Source organism: Mirounga leonina, unplaced genomic scaffold, assembly GCF_011800145.1.
Source record: "Mirounga leonina isolate KUSES-001 unplaced genomic scaffold, KU_Mleo_1.0 Mir_173, whole genome shotgun sequence".
NCBI lineage: Eukaryota > Metazoa > Chordata > Mammalia > Carnivora > Phocidae > Mirounga > Mirounga leonina.
In genome coordinates, this window is record NW_023270447.1 from 2,822,924 (window position 1) to 2,844,397 (window position 21,474).

Below are 21,474 nucleotides of genomic sequence, written 5' to 3' on the forward strand. Positions count from 1 at the left end.
CTCAAAAAATAGAATGCTAAAATATTCTGCACTTTTTTTTTTTTTTTTACTTAGGAATCACTTTGTATAAGAATCAGTAATTCTTAAATGCTAGGAAGGACTGAGCCAGGTTACTACTGTTCACCTTATATGTTTGTAATAAAAAGTCAATAGCCTAAAGCCAATCTTGACTTTAAATAAAGCTCACAAGAAATTAAACAGGCAAATCCCACTGCAAGGTATGCTGGGATGTTCGTTAAGATGAAAATTTGTCAAATGCTTATAAATAGGTAAATATGTATTCGTCAAACGAATTTTTATGAGAAGAAAAGTTAACAGTGAAAGCAAGCAATCGATCAATGGACAGGTCTAGAAGGAAGACGGAGTTTCTGATATTTTGGAAGGTGGCCACACAGACTGAGTAAATGCCATCTGTATAATATCTTAGCCTGCCAAGAAGGAACAAGATTGGAGATGTACAAAAACAATTCTTCCTTCCTTGATCTAGAAGTTTAGCTTAAATGAAGTTGAAAGCCAATTACATCTTACAAATTCAAACCCTCTACACACATTTGCTTGAGTGAATGAATCCCACCTGTAAGTCAGAGCAGCTTTTGGGAAGGCTATATCCATTGAGAGGTGCAAGACATGCAAATCCTTGCCAAATAGTTTATGGCAGAAGAACTACAAGTAGCTCCAAAAAAGTGGCAGCTCAGTTTACGTAGGTGTGCTTTCTAAACCCCAGGCTAACGCCCAACAAAGGTTAATAAGACAGAAACCACATCAGTTTTTTAGTTACCATCCACCACTTCCCATAAAGTACTGGCTCAGGGGAGGAAAAAGCCATCAAAACATTAAATAAAAAAATCTGACTTTAAAGACCTAATACTAAACAGTAACTATGTAGTATGGGTCAACGGGATCTTTCGGAATCCACTCTGTAGAGAGGTAGAATAGTTTCAATTTCAAAAAAACAAGGTAAAATCACTTTAAAGATCAGCTGCAGGTGGCTTTAGTTTCCACAGCTCTTAACAAAACACAAAATATTAAACTTCTAGAAGGAGACTAGAGATATAACACAAGGACAAGAATCTGACAATCGGTCACATCAAAAACATAACTACATTTTTCATTTTAGAGAGGTAATATTTGCCATCTCTTCCTGGCTTTCTAAACTCAAGGTGTATATGTTCAATTTTAGATAAAAGTCTCAGTATGAAATCATGACCTTAGATCGCCTGTAAGAAAGAAACTGAAAGGAATTGTTGGCTGTAATGTCTTTGAGGCTATTTAAAAATAAGAACTACCTGGGCAGCTCAGTTGGTTAAGCATCCGACTCTTGATTTTAGCTCTCATGATTTCAGGGTCTTGAGGGCAAGCCCTGCATTGGCTCTGCACTGAGTGTGGAGCCTGCTTAAGATTTGCTTCCTCTCCCCCTCCCATCCCCCCACCCCCAGCCCCATGCGCTCACTCATGCTCTCTCAAAAAAAACCAAAACAAAAAAATCAAAAACAAAATACCAAACACAAAAACCCCAAAAAACAAACTACCTGTTGCTCCAGAATGAATACAGTACAATCCCCTCACTCTATATTTCCCAGACCAAAATACCAAAGTGGAGTTTTCCTGACCCATGACTTCCTAAACATTTTCTAATGAGTAAAGTGGACAGACGCACAAGGATAAAGATCTCTCGCTTTAGGCTATATTGCAAACTATAAGTCGAAATCAAGTTTGGTATAGAAGAGTTACTCAGCAAATTTTATCAATAAATAACAATGTCAGAACATCACTGATCTCAATATTTTTCAAATCATTTTTGTTTAAATTTTGGCATACAAAGAACAAGTAAAACCACCTTCGACCATTACATCAGGATTTTACTTAAAGTTGATTATAAATTCAAAATCCACACTTACCAGTATCGTAAAAACAAAGGTCCTGAAAGCCTAGATTTTTTTTTTTTTTTAAGATTTTTATTTTATTTGTCAAGAGAGAGAGCGAAGACGCACAAGCAGGGGGAGCAGCAGGTAGAGGGAGAAGCAGGATCCCTGCTGAGCAAGGAGCCCAAATCTACTCCCAGCACCCTGAGATCATGACCTGAGCCAAAGGCAGACGCTTAACCGACGGATCCACCCAGGCATCCCCTGAATGCCTAGATTTCTGTGACATTCTAGTTTAAGCACTCTGCTTCAACATCAGTGGCCTGCAGATATGATTTCCTTATAGAGGATTTGTATTTTCAAAAAATTTTAGAATCTTTTGAGTACAGGATTTACTCTTCACAGATGAAAAAAACAGAACAGGGGTGGGGATTAAGTGACTTGCTGAAGGCAAATTTGCTAACAATACTGAGATTAAAAAAAAAAAAAAAGGAAAAAAGCAAGGGAGAAAAAAAATCCCTACCGGCCCTGTACTATTATCCTTCTTTTGGAATAGGCTGGGGAAAACAGCAGCTTTCCCCCTTATTTTCAAGAGGTCAGCTACAGAGTAGTCTACTATTGCACTGACACTTTCTGAGCTTCCAGATGAACACCTGTGAACTCTAGAGAAGGAAAAGAATTCTTTCTGTTCCAAAATCTACACTGATTTTGGGAGAAGTGCAATGATGCAAAGAAATGTAATATATTAAAGTTGCCAATGAATTGCCTTGAGGGGTATGGTTCCTCAGGGTGGAAAGGCTGAGAAGAGAGTAAGAGTTCAAACATCGTGGAAGCAAAAAGCTCTGTTCTAGCATATACGTCCACTGTCTTCTGGGGGTGGGATGGGGAGGAGGAGAATGCATGGACAACCTAATCCTGACCATTAGGATGAGAGAAATGACCTGAGAATGTCTTGTAGGCATCAAGAGCAATGTAGAAATTCCACCTGTGATTACTTACACAAGGAGGTTCAAATTAGGTATGGTTAAAACCAACCAATGATTTTTTTTCCCCCATCATCTGGGAAACCTGCTATTTTCATAAGAAATGACCATACTTTAAAATATGCAACAGACAAGATATTTTAAATGTGCTTTTTAAGGCAACTTATTTATGTTGTGCACAATGGGAATCTGGGCACTTTTCTCTCACACACAGCACAATCAGAGTTCATGCCCTTAAACTGAGAACTCCACCAGGTCCCTTTCTCATCTGTGGTGTGGTACTCAAACAGTATCTACTCCAAGTCACCCTGCATCTTATAACACGTCTGAAAGATCTTGCAAAGTCAGATTTTTCAAATACAAAACAAATTCTCTGACTTTACTACGACTAAAAAAAAGTTCTTATAACGTTATTAATTTTATTGAGGTATTCTGGATTTAAGCAATATGATTATTGAATTTTGATTTCATATCCACAGTAGATATTTATTTAAACTACTCATTTAATGAATGAAAAAAACATTCTGGCTATATGGTTTTTAGGAGACTCTTTCCAAAAGCTGAGTAGCAGGTTTTAACTACATAGCTTACACACTGAATAGAACCTTAAACAGTCCCAGGAAGTGAGGTCTGAAATTCCTTTGATCATTCAAAGGGCTTCTTTAAAAATAGAAAATAAATTAGTGGTGTGATTCTATTCCCCTAGATTAGGGAGCTTTGGTTTTAATGCATCATTGAGCAAACAATGAGATGTCCATATACTAACAGGTTGGAAAGTTTCATAGAACAGCTTTTCTGTATGCTGGACAAACTAGAGCAGTTACAACTGGAATCATCTAGAGCCTCCAGACTCCTGTGGGGAGAACTGTGGGCTCTGTTCTTTAATAGGCTCTGAGGGTATAGCAGTTTGGCCTAGAAGGTCTTGAATACGGCACTTTTTCAGCAATCCCTCAGTGTGGGTCTGGAAAGTTCCCATTAGATCTCAGGCAGAGAAACAAGAATTCCCTGGAAAGACCACCCTTCAAGAGGTCTTGATCTGCAGTTACACTAAAGATCAGATTCCAGGGAGGTAAAGGTAGAACTGGCACAAGACTCTGTGTGCTCCCTGCGCTCCAAACCTCTAAATCTGGCCACATCATTCTAAATAATTCTTTCTCCCAGTGTCCCAAATGAAATTTCATTCATACTTCTGCAGTATATGTTATACATGGTACTAACCCCGAGGCAGGGTTCAGCCACTCATTCAACTCAAACACCAACTTTTCCAAGGACAGAGACATACTGATACTGGTATACATAGAGCAAGACCTCATCTGCCCTCCCCTTTTTATCCTGAGTTCTGTTTGATAATAAAGGAATAGTGACAGACCCTTCAGGACTAAAAAGGAATCTTTTTTTTTTTTTTGGTCTGGGTCTCAAATCCACTCCTTTTGGCTTAAGGCTACCTGGCTTGCCGGCTCAACTGCCTGAGTTCTGCCCTCCTTTATTTCCTCTCATCTCTCTCCAGTCTTTACTCCTTGGCTATTTCCTCAGCCCCTCATCAATCAGCTCCTTCTGTGAGGTTGTGTTCTGAAGCCAGAATTCTGCTAAAATGTCCTCTCATGATCTTTATAATTTTACTACCACTCTTAGTCCAGGAATTGATAGTATAAATTATCGTGTTAAGGAAATTCTCATCTTCTGACCTGATTTTTAATGTACTGAGTCCAAGAAGCTCAGCCAACCAGAAATCAAGAGGTGGGAATGGGAACAGAGTCAAAATCATTCAAAGAGAGCACAGACTCAAGAGATGCCATTGGTGTAGTGGAGGCCTAGTAATTCCTTGCACTTGCTTTTTTTTAGAGACACCCTCAAGTTCTTTGCAAATGGCCTTGGCTATACAGAAGAAAAAACTATAAACCAGTGTGGCTAGCAGATAATAGACCCAAACACCCAACCCATGGCCTGGCCTGATCCCAATCACCAGGTTCTCAATTCTAGGCAAGCATTCTAGGTTTTTAGCCTGGGTTCATGGATGGGCTTCAGGCTGCCAACTCCCCTTATATGTCATATATATACACATATGTACTTATATAAAAATGTGTGTTTATTTTTCTGGAAGATGAACACAGCTCTGATAGGGCTCCAAGCCCCAAATGGTTAAGAACCACTACACTAGATTTATGTGACCTGAATAATAACCTCACAAGAATGTAAACTCCAGAGGATATGGATCTTTGTCTTGTTCACTGATGAATCCTAAGTGCCCAGTACAGGTCCTCAGATATAGTAGTAGGTGCTCAACCCTGAGCTGATAGAGCTGCATAATTTCTGGCCACGGCTTACTCTGAATACTCTGGAAAAGAAGAGTAACCATAGGCTATTTTCAGGACCTCTCACATGGGGCACACGATTTTTCCTCATGGCCAAAGTCATTCGAGGTAGGTGGGAGCTACATTACCATCCCAGTATCAGATTTCATAACAATTTTGGCCAGTCTTGCTAGATAATCTAAAAGACTGGTTCTAAATATGGGATCTTTCAAGTTTAAGCTGTTTCAAAAAGCACATACTATCCTATTCTCTACTTGCCCCTTATCCCTCAACCCTTCCCATTCTGATTAAGTAGATCTAGGTTAGGGCCCTGAAATGAATGTTTTGAAAAGCTCTCTAGGTGACTGATTCCTTCCATTCCTTCCACTCCATGAGAAGTACTCATCGGAGACAGTCTAAGCAGGATCTGAAAAAGCAAACACAAGCACACTGAGTTTACCAGGCTCTTGATAAAGCAACTGAAGGCACACAGGGAACAAACAGGCTAGACATATCTTGTTCAGAGATAAAACAAATAAGGCAAAGGAAGCAGAAAATCTGCCTCTTTAATACCAACTCCATCTGTCAGGTACAGGCAATCCATCAAATAGATCTACAGGGTTTAGGAGAACATGACAAAGAGCTTGTTACAGGAAGAGAGACTGTATTTTTACAATGGCTTGGTCCAAAACCAGTAAGAATTGGCAAGGTGCTCTCATTCCAACCATGCCCAGTGTTCAGCTAATCCCCTCCCTGTGGAGTCAGAAAAGAATGTGCAGAATTCTGAACCCTCTATTCCTCAAATAGGAGGGGTTCCTTCTTCTGAATGCAAGGGTTGCAACTAATCTCATCAACTCTCCACTCCTAATTACACACTAGGTAGAGGAATGAGATGCCTCCCAACATGGGTGCTCTCCATCTAACCTTTAGGATTTGTAAATATCCTTTACCCCATCTCACAAAAGCCATGCCTCTGCCAACCTTAATTCATTTTCAACTGGCAAATAAGAACAGAAACCACCCCCAGAGTAATGCTTTCCTCTGGGAAATTCTGGGGAAGGGTGCAATAGGGTCAGTGCCTCCAGCATGCATTTTCCCTGGACTTACAATACAGCTTATTACATTTAGAACATCATGTTCCCAACCAGCTTGGTCTCTTTTCTGTTATAAACCTGAAGTAAACAGATTCTACAGCAGCTACAAGTCTGTTACCAAGGCCACTGTATTGATCAGTATAATTAACATTCACAATTCATCTAGTCCAGCATGACAAGCCAGCTGGGCTACTCTCCATAAGAATTGAACATTGGGAATCTTCATGTCTTGCGTGCTAAGAAGTCTGGTGTTCTGAAGCTGGGCACTAAAAACTCAAGTACTGATTTAGAAGTAGGATACTACCTGGCCACCCACAGGAAACTGAATTAGTTACCAGAACAATCGAACACATCTGCCATCTTTACGAAGTGCCTATTTCTACTTGCAAAACTACAAAATTCTGAAGATCTCCCTTTCCCCTGAATCCTGCTTACGTCACATACTTAGGGAAACAAAAACACACAAAATCCTCAATGCCAACTAGAGTCTGATTCCTGGTTAGGACAAGCATTGGCCCAGTTCCCAGAAGACTGTAACTCTAAAGAAGGTGTATTTCAAAGACAAGGGCATATAAAGCTTTTGAACATGGAGCTCAGCTGTTGGTTCAGAAGGGGCAGCTAGGGTTGCAGAATAAGAATCAGAAGTTTGCCCAGCATTGCCGGGCAGCGCTGTTGTTTATTACTTTCCAACACAAATTCCAAAATGAAACTGTCCAACTCACTACTGGCCCTCAAATCTCAAACACCCTAAGAGTAAGCCTCTGTTCCTTAAATCAAGAGCATGTGTAAACCAGAACACCACTTTCAACTTAGGGCAGTGTCCCTAATGACAAGGGTTTAAAACTTGGTGGGACATCAAATTACCTTCCCATTACATGTAAGGATATCCCGAAGCTTCTAGCCTACTGCCCTGTGGTTCTCAGCTACTGGGCGAAGAAGCTGGAGGCCTTGTATCTCAACAGTCTCCTCCCTTACCTCCTATTTCTGGCATTATAAAAGGATCTACTAAGCTGTTGGAAATTCTTATCAATTTCTCACCTGCAGTTCTTGGTATTTCCATTATCACCCAAATGAGAGGGATCTGAGTTAGAAAAACAACGTTTTGCCAACTGAAAGGGACAGGGAGCCAAAACAACCCAGTGAGTCCAACTCACTTTCTCCTAGTGATAATCATCTCACAGTATTTTACTCAATAAACAAATACTGACAGTACTTACATGCCAAGCACTGCATACTATACATTAAGTGTGAGATATGGTCCTTGCCCTCAATATGCCTGGTTTACAGAAATCAAATGAAAATTAAGATTCAGATATCAAGTCAGTCCTGAAAACAGTCCTATTTTTTATACAGAGGAACAAGTTATTTTGTTTGGTTTTGATAGTATAGCACGTGAGTTCCCTAAGCACTCCTGAGAATCAGCTCTGAAGCTTTAGAGGCACCACAGTTCATATGAAGGGCAGAGGGTATGAGATAGTACAAGAACCCCCAGAAGCTGCTGAAATGTTGGTTTCAGTATGCCTAAGTTCCTGAGCTGAACCCTCAAGGCACTGATAATGAGTCTCTTGGGAAGCTGAGGAATATCCCAAAGAGGGAGATGACAAAGAACATCAACAACCTCAGCTTTGTTTCAAGGACAAACTGCAAGCTGAAAACAGTCTCAGCAGTTTCTGGATCTGTAAAGAAAAGAGATACCATGGCTTAGAGACCTCCTCTTTTAACAGGGTTTTTAAACCCAGGATCCATGAATGAGTTTCAGGAAGTACCACAAGTCCTTTGAAACATATATGTAAGTTTTTGTGTTCCTGAATTTTCCCAAAGAACTATATTTTTCATAAGATTCTTAAAGGGATCTGTGACTCAAAAGATCAAGAACCATCATTCTAGAGTTTCTAATCCAGTGACTATCTCAGGAGCATCCCTCAAACTGGCAAAAGAGAAACCTATTCCAGTTCTCTACCTTCCACACACTTACCTACTTACTGACCTGTCTCCTAAAAGTAGAAACAGAGATGAGGGTGTGCACTTTAAAAATTCAAGGCGAAGAGATCGTCTCTACATCTCCAAAATAAGCTAACCATCCCGAGAGCCCAAACAAATCTTTCATAAGACCTCTGAGGAAGGAGGTGGTCAAAAAGGGCAGAGCAGAACCACTGTCCTACTTACTTTTCTGATAGGTCCCTTTTTTGATTTCAGGATCCTAAGATCATAATGAAGACAAGTCATAGCCCAAAAACTCTGACTTGAGGTCAAGCCAGTCCTGGGGGAAAGGAATAAAGTAATTCCCATTATGCCCATGGAAACCTGTGCCCCAAAGGTTCACTTTAATAAGTACCATAAGAGCTAGAAACATTTACTATTAAAAACAGAACTTCCAAAATCCTGACATTATTCAAACACAGTGAAATGGACAGCTTCATTCAGGAGACGGAAATGAAACATGGTTACACTCATCTCCTCGGGCCTTTAACCCCTCACTGGGTCACTCACCAGTTCATCATCCAGCTCACAGAGCTGTGCACCACTGCGGATCAGCGGATCAGCACGCTAGTGTTTCCCTTGGCACCTGGAGCACACAGCATGCTCAGTGGGATTCCGCTGATGGCACTGAACACACACACGCTCTTCGAGAAAAATAGACAAGAGGGCCTGTTCTAGCTGGGCAGTTCTTCAGATTGTAAAGAACTAAGCCTGAGGCAGGTCCAAGATGAACAGCATGGAACAGTGAGCAGTCCCAAGACTCTCCTGCTCACGCCTCATTCGAGCACACAACTGAGTACGGTGTGTCCATTTTAGCAGTGAACTGGTTTGGGCTGGTGAAGGAGAACATTTTCAGCCCATTAAGCTCTACCGGTTAAGTACAGAGGCATGTCAGCTGAGGCACTGGGACTTCTGTGGCAAGAAAGCAGGAGCATGCTGGGCCAGTCCTCCATTTGTGTTTCTTCAAAGTCTTTTCCTCGTCTCGGCCACAGGATTCCAAATACCACCTTTTACCGGTGGTTCATTATACTTTTTCACTTTGTGGCCTGTTTGGGTAGTAAATGATTAAGCCCCATTGTATATTGCTGAGTAGCACCAATCATTACACTCATTCTGAGATTAAGGCACCGGACTGAATCCTTTAGAGAGACTGAACAGAGAAAGGAAAAAAATGAAACCAGTCTGAGTGTCAACAAAAGCATGGGTGTTCCACCCTAGCTCTGTAATTGCTTTGGGGCAAAGGCCACACACTTCTGCAGGAGAAAATCAGTTAAATGTAATGAGAAGCAGGCTGTTTAGAGCAAAGAGAAACAGTACCTGAGGGAGGGAGTTGGGAGTACACAGGGATGTGATCTGAAGGTGATTATATAAAAAGATAAAGTCACACCTCAAAAGGGTCTTTGGAATTGTTTCATGTAATTCAAGGATTCCAGTTTGGAAAGGCTCCCAGATGATTGCAGTTTGAGGAAATAAACTCCTGGACTCAGCTAGCCCACTGTCTGAAAGGCGCCCACCTTCTACAGAGGCACTGTGTACTGCAGGGGGTGGGGGAGGAGGGGTCAGGTAGAGCACATCCCAGTTCTATCACAAGCTCTAAGTTCTCCCGTTGTCTGCGTACCTCTTAGAAATCCAAAATTTTAGGGGCGACTGGGTGCCTCAGTCGTTAAGCGGCTGCCTTCGTCTCAGGTCATGATCCCAGGGTCCTGGGATGGAGCCCCACATCGGGCTCCCTGCTCAGCGGGCAGCCTGCTTCTCCCTCTCCCACTCCCCCTGCTTGTGTTCCCTCTCTTGCTGTGTCTCTATCAAATAAATAAATAAAATCTTAAAAAAAAAAAAAAGAAATCCAAAATTTTAGTGTTCAATAGGTTTAAGCCGTACATAAAATAACATTTTTCTCAGGGAAAATTTTTTTCCTGTTTAAAAGATATTCCAATAGAAACATCTTTGTTTTGGCTCTTTAACACTATTTCAAAATTCCATATAAACCAGGGTGCTTTTCAAAGTTTACAGAGGCAGTCATTGAACAGCATGATGGGATAACAGGTCTAAACCAGAACTGCACCAGGCAAACGAGAAATATGGTCAGTCCAGTTATAAAGGAACAAAAGCACTAAGAATATTTACTAAATGCTAATCCCCTGAACAATCCTGTAGTACTATCATTATTCCTCATTTTACAGACAAGAAAATGGAGGCTCCACAGGTTAAGTCACTTGCCCAAAGTCACATGGTTTTTGGATGGTGGGGACTGGAGGTAAACCTGACTCCAAAAATCAAGTGCTTGATGTACATTGTACTCCTCAGTTTTAGGACCAAAAAGGGGAAGTTAAAGAGATCTTATGTAACAGCCAAGCCAAGAGTGGGAGAGCAAGAGAACTACCTGAATGAGTCAAAGGGAAATATGGAATCGTAAGAGAAAAGGTGACAATACTTCTATGTGAAGTTTTAACTGCTTATCATATGCAAGATGCTGACACCGTTGACAAGGGTGGGAAAGACAATTGTGGTAAGAATCTTGTTTACAGATCATAACTACTTGAGGTGGCAGAGTAAATTTATGAAGAGTCACAGGCAACTAGAAAGCTACATGATTCTATGTATCAAAATATCCTTCATAAATAACTTTACAAGAATACATTGGGTAACACACACTGGATCCAAATGATAACCCTCTGATAAAATAAAAGATAACACAATTGTCATCTTGTCAGCAAGGGATCTAGACAATATACAGATTTCTCTCTGTTACAAGATAAAAGTCTAAAGGAACTTAGAACAAAGTAATTTGGACACTATTAACAACTCAAATAAGAAAAAGAGATAATCAGTATCTGTGGAGAAATCCAAACAAGATCTTCTTGCACCCCTGACTTCTGTTTGAAGACTGTCACTAAAACAGTAGCTGCCCTGAAGAGATCAAGAGATACTGATGATGTAGAGAAGATAGGAAATATCCACCTGTCAAACCTCTTCTCGGTGAATCTAAGAAGTATCCGTGCAAATTCTATAAAACTGTACCAAGAATTAGCCATAATACAGCCCTGATGAGAAGAGGAGCATCCTGCATCTCACCCAACAGGTTAACAGCTAAGGAGTACTCACTAGGGCTCTACTTAGTGTGCTTCCGAAGTCCTAGCCGACCCTTTTGATAAACTGAGGCTGCTATATATGCCTTATTCAAATAAAGAATATCCTACAATCAAAAGCAGTTGTTTTATGTCTTCTCTTTCCCTCTACTGTGCTGGTGGTAAAAGTCTGTCTGCATAGATCTTAGGTTCAGTGCCTAATATAGCACTCTGGAGAGTACCCCCCAATAAATATTCAGATGTACAGGCAGCCCCTACCCCCCATAAATGTTCAGAAGTGCAGAGAATAGCGAATGCTCTGATAGGCCTTCCAGAGAAGCTTGTCTTAGGAAGTTTCATCAAGCTGGAGACTTGGGTTTACTCTTAGAAAAAAAAAATTAACTTGATACAATGTCAATTTCCAAAGGCCCAAGGACAGCTCTCACTCCCACAATACAAAGTAGCAGGAAGAGGGATAAATAACCAGGGATTAGGAGTAACTAGCCGGTTTATTTGGGTCTAATGTTGGTAACTGCCAACATTAAACAAGGATCCTCTTTAGTTGTGGCATAATATATACTACCCTTACAAGTAAGGGACCCCTTTTCTCACCCAAATTTTCCTGGCAATACAATCTGAAATAAACAGTAAGAGTTGTGAACAAGCCTTACCATGTTGACTCATACTATAGCTTGTTAATACTGTCCCATGAACATCTCCTTTAGAAATCTGTGTCAGCCAAAGCTGTCTTCCCAAGAAAATGGTATATGTATTATTTCCCGTGTCTGCTAATGTGATTCCCTTTATCATCTGACTTCTAGGAAGTGTGGAGCTGCATGTGACGATCAGCCTCATCACCTGTCTTAGCCCTTACGGTTAGTATTTTTTCCCTTCCTTCTATAGTTTTGACTTTTTCTTTTTTTTTTAAGATTTATTTATTTATTTGAGAGAGTTAGCGAACGCACGAACAGAGGGGAGAGGGAGAAGCAGGCTCCCCAGTGAGCAGGGAGCCCTATGCGGGACTCGATCTCAGGACCCTGGGATTATGACCTGAGCTGAAGGCAGACACTTAACTGACTGAGCCACCCAGGCACCCCTAGTTTTGACTTTCTATTTATATTGTATGTGTCTTGTGTTATAAGCCATCTCAAATGCTCACTAAAAAGAGGGAGTGTAAGTATACTAATAGACTTCCTTAAAACCACTTATGCAATCTTAGCTCCTAACATGCACCTGTCTCTACCTATTCCAAATAAAAAGTACTTTTTGGTAGATGAGGAAACTGAGGCACGGAACCTCACTTGCTTAAGGTGGTACCCATTTAGTTGACTTCTTGACACCCAGATCAAACCTTGAATCAAACCAACAAGTCCTATTAACTTCACAGTACTGTGGTAGACCCTCAGGCATACAAAACTAAGTTAGGATTACAGTTGAAGAATCTCAATCTATGCTTTTAATTGATGGACATCTACTCTTCCCCCAAAATGAGTAAGATTTCACCAGTTACACTGGAATCCGATCTAAGGACCATCAAGGTCACCCTAAAGTAATCTATAGATTGACTGGCACCTCACTTCCTGAGGGGCCTTGGAATGATCTAAGGATTACTTGGTCTAGAGCCACACTGGAATCCTCATAGGGTAAGGCCAGCACCTTTTGAAGAGGCCTTTTTCTTACATCATTCAGTACACACCAAGCTACATTTTTTCTCTTTTCTCATGCTTTCTCACATTATCCACACATGGCAGAGGTACAAAAGTGACTTAAGACACAATGTCCAATTCAGTTGTTCTGAAAAAACGGATCACCTAGAACTTGCTATGTGACCTTGACTAGTCCTCAGTCAACTCATTAACTAAATAAATGCCTTTAATCATCACTAGGGAAAGGGTAATTAGTCATCATAAATCACTCTAATACAAAGTGCTGTGTAAATGCTAAACAACAAACCTCAGAAAGAGCAAGATTAATAAGAAACACGAGGGACATTTACCAACAAACGGAAACTTATAATAGGGTCTTCCCACATTCCTGGCAGAGACTCCTCATTTCAGCTAATGGAATGACTCTTTAAAATCATTAGCATTTGGCTTGACAATAATACATATTAACAATATTCCTCCTGGGAAGAAAAGAGGAAAAGGAATATTTATTCCTGGTAGGTGGTCCTACAGACATCTCAATTACTAGTTAGCCAGGTGGGCAATTAAGTTTTGAATATCTACTGTATGCTAGGTATAGAGCTAGGCACAATACATACACCGGTGAATAAGAGTCCCTGCCTTTATGGAGTTTACAATCTACAATACAAACTTTGCACTACTAATTAGTGGCACTTGGCAAGAATACGGGCTTACTAAAATTAAGGCACGTAAGAATAAAGACGCTTAATCCCTGAAGCAACTAGACAAAAGAGGATAGGCTAATGGGGAGAGGAAGAGTTCAGGGAATTAGGGTACCAGAGCTTTTCCCCTAACTCATCGTAGGTATTACCCTTAAGCATTCTTAGAAAGACTGTGACTGTGTCTCCAAATACTGCAGATTACAGTTACTGCCCCAACAAAGCAGTCAACTGAACTGAGAGCACTAAAAATAAGGTTAATCAGACTCCACAGAATCAAAGGATCTTCTACTACCTTTTTAAGGCATTCTATCGGTAAGTTCCTTAATTTTGTGGGAAAAGGGAGCTACAGCGCACCATGGCAACCCGTCTTTTCAATCCTGCATTTGATTTCTGGAGTGGTAGATTAATCTCATTTAAAAACAAAGTCATCCCTCCCACTATGACAGCATAACTAATTCAGGTGTAGAAGCCTCAAGGACTGTATTCCTGCAAACCATGTATTCAGCTTATACAAGCACTGCATCCCATCAAACACTGCAGGCAGAGACAGCCTTGAAACTCTGTCTTTACAGGAGGAAAATATTTACCCAGCTTCTCATCAGTTTCAGAAAGGTCACCTCTCTGCAAAGGTTCTCCCGTCTACTGTTAACTGGGTGCCAGGTATGTGGAAAGTCAAGATGTGGTTGGCAGCAAATGCTCACAAAGCACTTGGGATCCCAATTCCATCGTTCAGAGAGCTCGTTAGACTAAAATCTCCAAAGGCTGCTATTTAATCTTTCACGACAAGAGAATTAGAAGGGTGTCCTCTGAGCTCAACCTGCAGCACAATAGACTAAACTTGTTCTGCCTCAGTTAAGTGCGGTAAAGAATGAGCAATCCTTCCTTACCACCCACCCCTCCAGCCCACCCAAGCTCCTTTCTCAAGGGATGCTAAGTGATCTACTCACATGACTACGATCAACCTGTATCCATGACAGTGTCTGTCACCAACCTGCAAACCTTAACATCTTACATATCTCGAAGCAACTGGATGACCACAGAAGGTGAGAATCTTACTTTCCTTTTCAATCTCACACTGCCCTCGCTGCTTTCACCTGCATAGAAGAGCTAGCTCCACGTATTTTTTCCTCTGGCCTCCAAGCTAGCACGCAGTTGTTGGATAAACCAGCCACTGCTCCCAAGGATTTGCCCAAAGCAGCTCTGCCGGATTTACCCACTCACCTGAGGGGAGATTTTCTGTACAGCGCCATCCCCGGGGGCTGGTCACAAGGGTCGACTGAGTTGGCTCACCACCCCCCCTCCCGTCTTCGAAAGGCCCTTCATCCAGGAAAACTCCGCCGCAAATTAAAGGCCCGGCCCTTTCGGATTTCAGAAAGATCCCGGAGGACTAGGGCCGAGGGACAAAGGAAAGTGAGGTCAGGGGCGGCCTTTCCAGCTCGGGATAGGCCTGGGGTCACTCACCCGCCACCCCTCACACTTCAGTCGGCCCGGACCACCTCAAACCTGGCCCCTTAAGTCCCGAACTAGCTGGAGCCCGGGCCCTGGGCTCGCTCGCGCCCCTTCCGCGAGGCCCCATCCCAGGCCCCCGCCGCCACCCAGAGCCCCCGCACCTTCTTGGGCGCCTTGGTGACGGTGGCCATGAAGGAGTACTTTTCAGCGTCCTCAATCTCCTTGGCCTGCTTCAGCTCCTCCCCGACCCCGGGCAGCGGCATCGCGTCAGGCATCGACATCCCCCGGCCGGCCCGGCCCGCGGCTGACCCGCCGCCCCCGCCTCTTTCCCTCACCGGCGCCCGCCCGCCCGCCCGCGCGGCACCCTCCGACACGCGTTCGCCCACCCTCCCGCCGGGCCCGCGCGGAGCTGCGTCCGGTGCTAAGGTGCTGTGGCCAGCGTCTCGTCCGCTCGGCAGTCTAGACCAGCCGGACAGCGACGGCGGCGACAGGAGCACCAAGAGCAGCAACGCCGAGCTCCGACCGGCCCGCGCCGCCACCTCCGCCGCACGCAAACACGCACGCAAAGTAAGGGTAGAGGGCGGTGACGCCACGTCAAGTACTGGCAGCTCCGAGCGGGGCGGGGTAAGGGGAAGAGGCGGGGAGAAAGGGCGCCCTGTCATGACGTCACCACGCTGGACCGGGCTTCGAAAGCCACGCCTTCTTCTTCCTGCCTCTCTGGGTCCCAGAGTGAGCCGGACACTTTCCGCCGCCAGATGGCGGCATCAGCCCTGTGAGCGGCGCGTGGTTTCCGCAAGGACTCCTCGGAACTTGGCGGGAAGAGGGAGGGTTTCTTTGGGCTGTGGGGTTCCCCGCAAGGCCTCAGAAGGGCGTATGGGGGATGTTTGGAAGCAAAGACCAGAGCCCCACGCGACATATTCTACAGCCAGTACCAGGAAATAGTCGGGGACCCAGACAACCCATTCACTGCCCCAGACCCTTTGGACCAGGAGCCTCTTCCCCTTCTGCTCACACTTACGGGGTGAGCAGAACAGACTCAGAGCAGTTTGGCTTCCGCACAACCTTTTGTGACCTCCTCCACCACCGTCTCCGCTGGGTCTTGCTTGTTTACAAGACCTTCAGGCCGCAGAGCTAATATCTGGCCATTGGGATAGGGCTAATGGATAGAGAGTGGAGAGAAGGAGAGGGATTTGGGGGTGGGAGAGACAAGTCCTGCCCCGAATGGTTTTCTTGCTCCCCCACCCCCACCCCCAGCATAGACTCTGCCAACTCCCGGTGGCACCCAGGGCATTCTTTTACTGGCCCCAATATGTGCTCTATGCTAAGGCCCTGGATGGTAAAGGTGTGTGTGATACATTTTGTTTTGCAAGGCTTAGTCCAGCTGCAAAGGCAAAGCCTATTTGGAACCTAATGTCAGCTGAGGTAGCATGTCCTTTGAGATTTAAATGACACTGGCTGAATGCCCATGTCCTGTGGAAAGTCCAGTGCCCTCCCCAGGATTTCTGTGAATTACTGGGGCGGGGGTGGGGGGGACTTAGATTTTCATGGTTACCTCTGGCTCTAGTTTTCTGCCACATCTGAAGTTGTATTCACTATTCTAGCGGTGTTGGCCGTTTCTTCAGTTCCTGCTGTCAATTCAAATATGGAACACAGCCCCCACCCCTATTCCAAAACAATTGCAAAAATAATGCTGTAACATGTAGCAGAACTTTTAATGAAGGTTTGTGGGCCACAGGGGAGAGATTACATCACACAGCAAACAATTTAAAATCACATTTCTGAAATGTTCTGAAAAGTTATTTTGGCTGTCCTGTCACCTGGGGTTTCTCACTGGCCACACCACCCCACAAAGCTCCTCTAGCCCACTGCTGTCTATTGTGCTTCCTCCTGTTACTCCCTTCCTATATTATTTTATTTAAATTGAATTAATTAACATATAGTATATTATTCGTTTCAGAGGTAGAGTTCAGTGATTCATCAATTGTATATAACACCCAGGGCTCATTATAATATGTGTCCTCCTTAATGCCCAGTCACCCAGTTACCCCATCCGTTACTCCCTTCCCATTCTTCCACCTCCCCCTCTCCTCCTTGAATGACTCTGGGAAGCCAGATTCCTCTCTACCGTGATGAGTAATTCAGGTCTTCCCAGTGCCCTTTTCTCAAATTCTCCCTGCCTCACCAAGCCCACCGCCTTATATCCAGAAGCCCACCAGGTCTTTGACAGGCTCAACTCTTCAAGAAAGAAGCTGTGCTTTGAAATGACATCTTTTTCACTGCTTTGTGTTCAAGACTGGGGAGAGTGTGAAATATATGCCTCTGGGGCCCTAGAGTCTTAGTCAGAGAAGCTCATGTTCCAACCACCCCACCCCAGGGGGCCATCTGTTTAAATCAGGCTTCGAAAGTGCCCAAAAGGAAGCATACTTCTGCAGATCCTCATCCTAACTGTTAGAATTCTCTCCTCTGACCCCTCTTTCAAGCCCCCAACTTCCTTCTCAGCTGTATTCCTGTCCCACAAGGGACAGAGAGCAGGAGGACCAGAATACCAGATTCATCCACAAGGGTGCCAGACTGGTACCTTCCTCTTTATCTCTCAGCTGGGGCCACGAGCCATACTTGCCCACCCAGGAGTCTTTGGACCTATAGCCTAAAGTAGCTCGTATCCTGTGGGTTTGCCCAAACTGTTGTCAGAGTCCAGGGATCAGAGGTGCCTGCTCAGAGAACAGAGGCAGAGCCAGTTGGAACAGAGGTGAAAACTCCACATCCCTAGAATAGGAAAACATGTGACTTAGGATAGCTTATTAAAAACAACAACAAAAACCAAAAAAAAAGAAAAAAGAAAAAAAAAAAAAACACAAAAAAAGTAGATGTGTCTGTCCTTTGGATTTGATCTTTAAAACTCCCATTGTCTGAGAGCTTTGTCTCTCCAAGCCCAAGTTCTGCCATGCGTGTTAGCAATCAGACTGAGACTCCTGGAGATGGAAGATCCCTTTTCTCTGACTCCTCCTGCATCAAAGTAACAGGTTTTCCCTAACACCTCACTCATAGAACTGGCCGCTGCTGCTGCTGAGGATGCTGAAAATAGAGCCAGGCCCTGACAGAGCAGTACCTTTGCAGTTTGAGCCAGGAAGGAAACTGGCAGGCTGGGGAGGCCGAGCTAGGGGAACTGGGTGCTTAGACTGGAAGGCAGGAGGGACAGTCCTCCCTCCCTGCCCTGGAAAAGGCAGCAGGGCTATGTGGTTCACATTGGACCAGGGCCCAGGGCCTTTCCGGAAACCAGCCTGCCACAGAGGACAAGGGTAGATGCTATTGCCCCCACCTTTGTGGGCTAGAGCCCCAAGAACTCACCCAACCAGAGAGTGTGATGACATAATATGGGTGAGAACTGTTGCACGCCGCCCCTCTCCCTCCTAGACAGTCCCACTTGGCCCAGCTAAGGGGGTCGCTTCTCATGGATGACAAGAAATGACCTGTCCTCAGCCCACCCACCCACCTATCACCTATCTGACTCGGCACCTCTGAGGTAAAGTCAGGTGGATGAGTCAGGGCTCACTCCCGTGAACAGCACAATCCACACACAGAGGAGAACAATGACCAGGGGCCCACGTTTGAGAAGAGCAGAGCCCCAAGGACAGGTGCCTCTGTTGTGTGTGGCGGAGGGAAGGTGCCAACGAGCCTTGGGGCCAGAAGTGACCCTGCTCTAGAAAGAAGTAGCCTGAGGGTAGAGATGAATTGGGAGATGCCCTCACCAGAAATGTGCGGGCCCTGGGGTATCACACATCACACCTGGGCTTGGTCTGGTTAATCAAATTGACCCTTCTGTCTACCCCAAAGCGTACCCTCCGCATTCATTCATTTTTTTAAATTCATAAAATAGAGGCGCCTGGGTGGCTCCGTTGGTTAAGCCACTGCCTTCGGCTCAGGTCATGATCCTGGAGTCCCAGGATCGAGTCCCGCATCGGGCTCCCTGCTCGGCAGGGGGTCTGCTTCTCCCTCTGACCCTCCTCCCTCTCATGCTCTCTGTCTCTCATTCTCTCTCTCTCAAATAAATAAATAAAATCTTTAAAAATAAATAAATAAATAAATAAACAAACAAACAAATAAATAAATAAATAAATTCATAAAATATACATCGAATGCTGAAGATGTGCCAGGAGCAGCGCTAGATAGTGGGGCCACAGAGACAAAAGAAGTACTGATCTCTACTGGGGGACAGATGGGGGGGTCTGGGGGGGTAGGGGGTGGGGATGAGCAGGATAGGCTTTGTAGAGACAGATGCTCCTTGAGCTGACTCTTGACATATAAGCAGCTGGACAAGGTAGGGAAGGGATAGCATGAGAAAAGTCAGGGCAATGAAATAACTTGGTGTATCATAGTCACTGTAAATATTTCAGTGCAGGTGGGGCCTAGGGTGCAAAATGGAGCAGAGTGAGAGCTGAAGGTGGAGCCAGATCCTGCAGATCCTCACAAGCCGAGGGCGGGTGGTGGTGACGTCCACCAGGATAGGGAACATGGGAGGAGAAGCAAGTCTGGGTGGAGGGGCTGCTGAGATAAGGAGTCAGCTTCAGACATGTCGAGTTTGGTATGTCCATGGAGAGCACTGTTCCCAAGTCCCAGGGGAGCCTAGGTTGGTGCCTTTCATACCTGCTGGCTCCCTGCCAGGCTGGCACCCCACAGAGCAAGGCTGGCCTTGCCCTGGAGGCATTTCACTGTCTGTAGGCCAGGCCTCCCTTTAGCCCTCTGAAATGAAAGGTGCAGAAAAATTGCAAGAGATCTTGGATGACCTCAGAAGCAAGGGAGCAAGGCTCAGTGGCTCTACGGATCGCCTCCCATCTTCTTTCTGTCCCGGGGCCTCCATGTTGCACAACTCTGGGAGGCACCATGAACATTGACATGTAGGGGATCCCTGAAGCAGGACTCCAGATTGCTAATCTGCCCTCCTGGTCCTGAGGGACCCCCAGAGGCGAGGCTCCCAGATGCACCTCTGCATCTCGGGGCCGGGGGAGGGGGGCATGGGGCCTCTGGCTCTGCAACCATGCTTGGCTCCCGCCTCCCACCCAGCTCCTTCACTCCCCATGTCCAGTCCTCCCCCTCCCTTTGTAACTCTAGCCCTTTTGAGAAGATGGACAGTCCCCCAGGGGCCTTCTCCTTCTCTGCTCCTCCTCTGCTTCTGACAATCATATTTATAATTTATTATTGTTTGGAACACTATAGGAAAGAAAAACCTGCGAAGATAAAAATCTCTTCACATCTCTCTAAGTTCACTTCTGGTTCTTGGCCATTTGCAGAAGCTGGCATTTACATACCTGTGATTAGTAGGTGCATGTCGCTTTGTGTTCTGCTTTGATCAGATTACAATATTTCGAAAACACATTACCACATACAGAGATTGCTTACATGCTTGTCCTTGTCAGCATTTCCCAAGCACTCCATCATCTTGCCATAAAAGTTAGCTAGGTCGTGCTCCCCGTGCTGGGCCCTGGTGTCCAACTTAGTGCCATCTGAATAAAGTGTGGGTCAGAGTAGGAGTCAGAGTGGGACAGGCTTTCAAACAAAATAGACAAGGTTGGGTCACAGCCCCCAGGTCCTGCCAGAGAGAAGGAGCAAAAATGTAAAGAGTGGGGTCAATTGTCCTGGCTATAAATAGAAACTGGGGGGAAGGCACCTTTCGGCCATAGGGGATGTGTGGCCCAGGGCTTGGAATTCGTGGTGGCTAACTCACTGGGGGCCGGCGGGTGCTGCATGGCGTGGAGGGAAGCCGGGCATCCGGACAGACGGCGATGTGGCCTCTCAAGTCTTGACTCTGCTACACCAACTTGGCTGCTGGAATCCTGGGCCTTTCCAGGCCTCCGATTCTTCATGCAAAACAGGGGGATAGCTCTCCATCTGGGGCTTGTGATGATCCAATCTCATAAAATAGTAAGTATCAAAGAGCTTTGAACAAGTTACAAGTATTGTGCAAATGCAAGTTACCAAAATGTGGCTCCAGCTAAAAGTCGAGAGGGGAAGGTGTTATCGTGGAGAATTTGGAATTCTCTCGGTGCCCCGCTTCCCAGAATGAAGAGCAGTAGCTACTTGCTTGTCAGTGCTGGTGCTGAGTCCTTGCTTACACTGGGACTGTACTTCCTTGAGAATTGCAGCTGGAACCGTCCCAGTCATGAAGAGCTGCCACCTCCCTGGTGCAGCCTGGCCGGGGCTCTGGCTACTGTGTATCCAGGAGCCCCTGCAGACTTCCTCAAATGCTTTCTCCTGGGTTGGACCGGAGAGCCTGATGTATCTTTCTTCAGTTTGCGTTTTCCAAAGCTGCAGCCCGGAAAAGTTAAGGCTGAGCAAGCATCCAGTCATTGTAAACAATGTTCAAGGAATCTGTTTTGATGGTTCTTTGTGCTACTTTGTGTACTTT

The 21,474-nt window shown here is 44.8% G+C and overlaps 1 protein-coding gene and 1 long non-coding RNA gene across 3 annotated transcripts in view; both read right to left on the reverse strand.

Annotated features, from left to right (window-relative positions):
• AHCYL1 (adenosylhomocysteinase like 1) overlaps positions 1-15,427 on the reverse strand; it is a 39,340-nt gene extending 23,913 nt beyond the window's left edge. Inside the window, exon 1 of one of the 2 annotated variants that reach the window (XM_035017820.1) lies at positions 15,233-15,421. In XM_035017820.1, the coding sequence (XP_034873711.1) occupies positions 15,233-15,352 (120 nt within the window). In that variant the 5' untranslated portion in view covers positions 15,353-15,421. Of the gene's footprint in view, positions 1-15,232 lie in introns of both variants that reach the window. The other variant, XM_035017821.1, reaches the window with a different exon arrangement.
• A 1,473-nt stretch (positions 15,428-16,900) lies between these two features.
• Positions 16,901-21,235, reverse strand: LOC118020158. Its single transcript, XR_004681823.1, has 3 exons — positions 20,794-21,235; positions 20,378-20,658; positions 16,901-17,837 (listed from the first exon to the last, which is right to left on the reverse strand). It is a non-coding gene; the product is annotated as an uncharacterized LOC118020158 (long non-coding RNA).
• Positions 21,236-21,474: the final 239 nt, after the last annotated feature.